This window comes from Cinclus cinclus, chromosome 4 (genome assembly GCF_963662255.1).
Source record: "Cinclus cinclus chromosome 4, bCinCin1.1, whole genome shotgun sequence".
In the NCBI taxonomy this organism is placed as follows: domain Eukaryota; kingdom Metazoa; phylum Chordata; class Aves; order Passeriformes; family Cinclidae; genus Cinclus; species Cinclus cinclus.
In genome coordinates this window covers 65,293,394-65,300,313 of record NC_085049.1, presented here as the reverse complement: position 1 = coordinate 65,300,313, position 6,920 = coordinate 65,293,394, and the positions used below count along the sequence as shown (strand labels likewise).

At 51.0% G+C, this 6,920-nt stretch overlaps 1 protein-coding gene across 1 annotated transcript; it reads left to right on the top strand.

Moving 5' to 3' along the window:
- The first annotated feature begins 1,032 nt into the window (after window positions 1-1,032).
- On the top strand, window positions 1,033-4,565 carry LOC134043291 (tubulin alpha-3 chain). Its single transcript, XM_062491453.1, has 4 exons — window positions 1,033-1,056; window positions 1,326-1,569; window positions 2,678-2,826; window positions 3,582-4,565. The coding sequence occupies exons 1-4, from the start codon at window positions 1,033-1,035 to the stop codon at window positions 4,563-4,565; spliced, it is 1,401 nt and encodes a 466-aa protein (XP_062347437.1).
- Window positions 4,566-6,920: the final 2,355 nt, after the last annotated feature.

Genomic DNA, 6,920 nt, shown 5'->3' with positions numbered 1-6,920 from the left:
TCCTGGATCCTGATCCTGACATTCCCCTGATCCCAGCAGGAGTGGGGTCCCCACATTCCCCTGATCCCAGCAGGAGTGGGGTCCCCACATTCCCCTGATCCCAGCAGGAGTGGGGTCCCCACATTCCCCTGATCCCAGCAGGAGTGGGGTCCCCACATTCCCCTGATCCTGACAATCCCTGATTCCCAGCACCCTGCAGACCTGGGGCTCTCGACCCTCACTGGGATTTGGGGCTGTTTGGGCAGCTCTGGGTTGGCGTTCCCATGTCCCAGGAATGATCCAGTCCTGCATTGCTCTATCCTGGCTGTGTGGTGGCCTCTGGAGTTGCTTAAGGGATGGCAAAATCTTGGCACATCCATGCTTAGGGAAGGAGATGGAGAAGTTTCATCGGATCATTTCCCTGCCACGTGTGCTTGGTGTGAGCCCTGGGGTGTCCAGCTGGAATCTTCTGGAGACTCCTGGGTACTTTGGGTGGCTGTGTGCTTCCCTGGAGATTTGGGATCTGCTGATCCCACCACCCCTCTCTGAGCTGGGCTTACCTGTGGAGACCCCAGCTTGGTGAGATGAGGTGAGACCTGAGCCAAGCTGCCCCAGGATGCCACAGATCATGGGATCAGCTCCCTTTCCCAGCCATCCCTTGGGAAGCAGCACTGCCCCGTGCCAGGCACGGCAGTAGTTGGGATTCTTGGGATCTGGGGCAGGAGGCTGTGCCATGGCTTTGATCTTGGCGTGGTGGAAGCAGTAGATGCCAATTACGAGGGAAGCACCACGGGCAAAAGTGTCCAGGGAGCCTCCAGGAGACACGGGTCCCTGAGGAGCTTCCCTGGAGTCACAGGCTGCTGAAGATGACCTGGATAAATCCGGGTTTGTTGCTGCTCCTGGGAGTCAGCCCGGTCTTGCTCTGCCCTGGGGCAATCCCAGCTCTTTCCTGCTGTGACTCCAGTTTGGCTCAGCTTTTCCAAGCTTGGCTTCTCCCTGAGCTTTTTTCCTGGGGTCCAGAGCCTGGAGCTGCTGTTGCTGATGTCTGTCGGGATGTGGGGGATTGGAGCTGGTGCTGCTCAGCTGCTTCCTGCCCCAGCATGGAGCCAGCAGCTCCTTCCTTCCTCCTTCCCTGGGCTGGGAGGACCTTTTCCAGGAATGCTGTATCCAGCTGGCCCACAGATCCCAGTTTAATCCCGGTTTGATCCCAACTCTAGCTCCTGCGGTGAGCAGACACCGCCTGTTCCCCTCATCATCCCCATCACGGCTCCGAGGAGAGCTGTGGGGGCTGGAATTCCCCATCCCCATCCACAGCATGTGTCAAATTCCCTGTTTCCCTTTTGCAGAGGGAGTGCATTTCCATCCACATCGGGCAAGCCGGAGTGCAGATGGGCAATGCCTGCTGGGAGCTCTACTGCCTGGAGCACGGCATCCAGGCTGATGGCACCATTCCTGGCTCCAAGCAGGTGAAATCCATGGATCCCAACTCTGAGCAAGTGGATTCCTCCTTTGAGACCTTCTTCTGTGAGACAGCATCTGGCAAACACGTGCCCCGGGCAGTGTTCATAGACCTGGAGCCCACTGTCATTGGTAAAACTGAGTTTTTGCCCCGATCCGTCTTTAATCTATAATTCCCAACCCTTTTTCTGTGGGATCCTGTTGCTCCCGCTCCTCTGCTGTGGTGAAATGTCCCCAGCTGCTGGAAGCAGGCAGAATTTATACTTCCAAAGGGATCAGGAGTGACATACCCATGGTTGTCACCAAGTTGTCTTTGTTCCCTCCTTTTGAGACCTTCAGCAGGTGGAAAGTGACCTGGATTTGCCAGCCCTGGTGGTCCTGGCCCAAATCCCACCACCCCTGTGGCCAGATGTGGCACATCTGGTTCTGTTGTTACCCACCAATTGGGGTGCCACACATTCCATGTGTTTGTGGGACCTGGCTGTCCTGTTTGGCCAGCTTCATCTTGGAGATCTTTTCCAACCTGATGGATTCCAAAAGATTCCCACTTCCCCTTCCAGCACCCTTGGGCATCTCTGGGTGTTTGTTTGTGTGCCACCTCAATTTGAGGTGTCTTCCTAGAAAATAATAGTTATTGTTTTTCTGTTTTGTTTTGGAAATGGCTCCTAATCCAGCCACCTGCTTCTGCTTTCCAGGCTTCTCCTCCTATCTTTCCATCTGGGATGTGACTCAGTTCTAATTAAAGGATGGCAGACTTTTGTTTGGGTTCTGCTTAATTTTTAGACACCTCATTAAGGTATTAAATGGAGAATTTAATTAGTGGAGCCCAGGAGATTATGGAATGTGTCCAGTGTTGGAATGGAGTGGATTTAAAAACCCTCTGAGGCTGGGTCATGTGGAAATGTCAACACTGGAGGGGCTTTGTCCTTGTCCCTTCCGTGCTGGTGAGCAGACCGTGGAGGTGGAGCTTCCAGACTTCTCCTTCAAGCTGCCTGTGGTAACCAATCCCACAAAAATGCTGGAGTTGTGGTGTCCTAATTCATCAAACCAGATTAATTTAGGATTTCAGGGTAGGTGTAGGGTGAAGATGGAGCTGTGGTAGCACCTCACCCATGTGGGTCTATTCCACAACCCTTCCCTAACTGTGCCATGACCTCCTGGTGGACATTCCACGAACTTCCGCTCCGTCACACTTCACCCAGAACTTTTCTTTGTGTTCTACTCTCTCCTCCTGGTGCAGATGAGATCAGGACCGGGACCTACCACGGGCTCTTCCACCCGGAGCAGCTCATCAGTGGCAAGGAGGACGCTGCCAACAACTACGCCCGTGGCCACTACACCATTGGCAAGGAGATCATCGACACCGTGCTCAGCAGGGTTCGGAAAATGGTGAGGGAAAGCACCACGCTTTGGGTTAAAATAGCACCATTTCGGAGCTCAGGGTAGAAGTCTTAAAAAAAAAAAAAAAAAAAAAAAGGAAGTTTTATATTAGAAAATTATCTTATAGATGAGGCCCAAAGTTGTTGCTGTGTTTAGTTTGGGGCTTGGGAGTGCCCCTGGATTTGTGTGTTTGTCCTAGAAGCAGAGAATTGTTGTTAAAACTGGGCTTTAGATGCTCGGTGAGTGCTCAAAGCAGAATTTTGTACTTGGGATCAATATCCCAGTCCTTACAGAGATAACAATCCCAAGAAGATGGATACTTATCCTCGTCCTTAAATGGGTAAGTACCCATTTTATTGGGATATTTATCCCAGTTCTTAAAGAGATGAATATCCATTACTGGGATGGTTATCCCAGTCCTTACAGGGATAAATATCCAATATTCGTGGGATAGTTTTCTAGTCCTTGGGATAAATATTCAGTATTCTGGGGTTAGTTATTTCAGTCCATACAAGGATATATATCTCTTTTCTTGGGATAATTATCCCAGTCCTTAAAGGGATAAATGTCCCTTTTCATGGGATAGTTATTCCAATCCTTTAAGGGGAAGATACCTGTTTTCTTGAGATAATTATCCCAGTCCTTGCAGGGAAAAATATGCAGTATTCTTGGGATAGTTATTCCAGTCCTTACAGGGATGGATACCAAATATTCTTGGGACAGTTTTCTGGTCCTTGGGATAAATATCCAATGTTCTGATGCAGGCTGACCAGTGCAGTGGACTCCAAGGCTTCCTGGTCTTCCACAGCTTCGGAGGAGGCACCGGCTCCGGCTTCACCTCGCTGCTGATGGAGCGCCTCTCCGTGGAGTACAGCAAGAAATCCAAGCTGGAATTCTCAGTGTACCCGGCCCCACAGGTGTCCACGGCTGTGGTGGAGCCCTACAACTCCATCCTGACCACGCACACCACGCTGGAGCACTCGGACTGCTCCTTCATGGTGGACAACGAGGCCATCTATGACATCTGCCATCGCAACCTGGACATCGAGCGCCCCACCTACACCAACCTCAACCGCCTCATCGGGCAGATCGTGTCCTCGGTCACGGCCTCGCTGCGCTTCAACGGCGCCCTCAACGTGGACCTGATCGAGTTCCAGACCAACCTGGTGCCCTACCCGCGAATCCACTTCCCACTCACCACCTACGCGCCCATCGTCTCGGCTGAGAAGGCCTACCACGAGCAGCTATCCGTGCCGGAGATCACCAACGCCTGCTTCGAGTTCTCCAACCAGATGGTCAAGTGCGACCCTCGCCGTGGCAAGTACATGGCTTGCTGCCTGCTCTACCGCGGCGACGTTGTCCCCAAGGACGTCAACGCCGCCATCGCCGCCATCAAGACGCGCCGCTCCATCCAGTTCGTGGACTGGTGCCCCACCGGTTTCAAGGTGGGCATCAACTACCAGCCGCCCACCGTGGTGCCGGGGGGCGACCTGGCCAAGGTGCAGCGCGCCGTGTGCATGCTGAGCAACACCACGGCCATCGCCGAGGCCTGGGCCCGCCTGGACCACAAGTTTGACCTGATGTACGCCAAGAGGGCCTTCGTGCACTGGTACGTGGGGGAGGGCATGGAGGAGGGGGAGTTCTCTGAGGCCAGGGAGGACCTGGCGGCCCTGGAGAAGGATTATGAGGAGGTTGGAAGGGACTCGGCGGACGGAGAGGAGGATGAGGGTGATGAGGATGAGTATTGACAAACTGTGGCCTGTCCTTGACCTCGGCTGGAATCCAAATTTCTGTCCCCAATTCCTGAGAGCCCGGAGGTGCTGGAGGACCGGCCTGGACCCCGGTGCTGTGTTTGATGTATTAAACCTCCCCTGCTTGCATAGTTTGGGCTCACAGAGCTCCTCCTTAGCCTGGGTGTCTTGAGCTTTATCCCACTGCTGTTTATTGATGAGTGACGCTGAGCCAGGCCTGCCTTAGGCCTGGCATCCTGCCTAGCTGGGAGATCCCGGCTCCTAATCCAGGGAATGCTGCAAGCTGCCTGCTTTGGCTGGAATGGCAAACTCTTGCTCGGGCTTTTTCTTGTAAAAGCACTTTGGAATTAGAAATGCACCTGTAAACTTCTACGCAAATGGCTTTTTGTATATGAATAAAGAGGTTTTTGTTCTTGGCTCAGAATTCCTTGGATTCACCCAGGGTGCTTTTGTGGGGAGGCTCCTGCTCGTGGATGTCATCAACCCTAATTAGTGTTGGTGGGGAAGTGCCCTATATCCTGTGGGAATTTCTGTCTGGAGGTGGATGCTGCACAGGGAATTCCACGTCTGGGATCAGGGAAACACTTCTGAGTAGTGGGGATCACTTTTTGGTGGGGTTTGGCCTCCTCACCACTTTTGGTGAAGCTCAGGTGTTGCCTGAGCAAATCCTGCTGGTTGGGGGGGGAGTGCTGAGGATTTGGGAAATATTCCCAAATATTCCTGGGAAATCCACCCAGGAATGGGGAGAGAAGAGGGGATCTGTGTCTGAAGAAAGAAGGATCCCAAAAACTCTTTGGTGGCCCTAACAGGCCAGGAGTGGTGACAGCAGGACTGGAGGTGGTTCCCCTGGGACTGTCCAGGTCCCCTGAGCCACCCCAAAGCCCCCATCCCTGCTTGTCCCCTGAGAAGATTCCAGGAATGGGGACAGGGAAAGGGAGCTGTGTCCTGGGGGTGGAGTCACCCTAGAAAGGAGAGGGGAGGGATTTTGGGGAAAAGGAAAATCCTGGAGTTTTTGGGGAGCTGGAACCTACAATTCTCTCCACAAGAGATGAATCCTCGTTGAGTGACTTCAGCTTTAATTTCCTTATCTGGGAATATCAAAGCTGCTCCTGCAGAATTCCAGCCTGTGGGAATGTTCCCATCCCTGTTCCAGCCCCTCCATCCCACTCTTAATTCCATTTTATTCATAATTAAGACATTGAGTGAATTGCTTTGTGCTGATAATAAATTCTACACAACCTTTTGTTAAATTATTCTAATTAGGCCACTAATTAAGTGCTTGAATTTGAATTTAATTTTTTAATTTAAAGGTTAAAACCTTTAAACTGGTGCTGATTACGGAATTCCATGGGAAGCTGTCCCTTATTCCCCTTCTCAACCTCCACACAGCTCATTTTTGTTTATTTTTAATTTCAGATTGCTCAAATTTAGGTTTTATTTTGCTTTATCCATGAGTAAAAGCTGCAGGCTGAGCTTTGCCAAGGAGCTCTGTCACGCTTTCGCTTTTAGATTAAATCCACTTTTTCCATAGTTTTGCCAGCGATTCCCTAAGGAGTCCTTAAACCACTCATTCTTGCTAAATCAATCCCTGTCCTCCTGCCAAGGCTGGAAATTTAACTGGAATTGAGATGGAAATTCCACTGCTCAGCCTCCTATAAAACGGTGTCCGACCTCCCTGTCTCCCTGAAAAAATTCCTTCCCTCTCCTGCTGCTGGATGGCTGCTCCCAGACGTGAGGTAAGAATCCCTGGAAGCTGCAAATGAGCTGGAAAACGAGACTGAGCCTGACCTCTGCCTTTCCCTGGATTACAGCAGGGCTGTTCCTCCTCCTCCGGGGACTCCCCTTGCTCTGAGGGATCCAAGAAAAGCAGCTGGGCAGGAGAAAAAAAAAATAAAGGAAAAAAAGGAATCCAAGGGACAATAAAAGGAAAAAAATCCAAGGGAAAAAAGCTGGATCAGGCTCGAATTGAATATTTCCAATCCCATTTTTGCATGGATATTCCCAATCTCGTTTTTACATGGGTATTCTGAATCCCGTTTTGACACGAGTATTCCAAAAACCCATTTTTGCTTGGCTATTCCCAATCCCATTTTTACATGGATATTCCCAGTCCCATTTTTACACGGATATTCCAAATCCCATTTTTACATGGGTATTCCAAATCCCATTTTTACATGGATATCCCAGATCATGTTTTTACATCGAGATTCCCAATCCCATTTTTGCTTGGATATGTCCAGTCCCATTTTTGCTTGGATATTCTGGCTGGATTGGGAATGTTTAGCTGACCTGAGGGAAGGGTCCTGGATTTAAATCCCAAATTTCCCTGTGCCATTCCTCACTGGAGCTCCT

Excerpts from the sequence above, each read along its gene's own strand:
- LOC134043291 (XM_062491453.1), top strand. The coding sequence starts at position 1,033 with ATGTGGGGGATTGGAGCTGGTGCT. Across the intron at positions 1,057-1,325 it reads GGGGGATTGGAGCTGGTGCT|AGGGAGTGCATTTCCATCCA; the intron begins GCTCAGCTGCTT and ends TCCCTTTTGCAG. Across the intron at positions 1,570-2,677 it reads CCTGGAGCCCACTGTCATTG|ATGAGATCAGGACCGGGACC; the intron begins GTAAAACTGAGT and ends CTCCTGGTGCAG.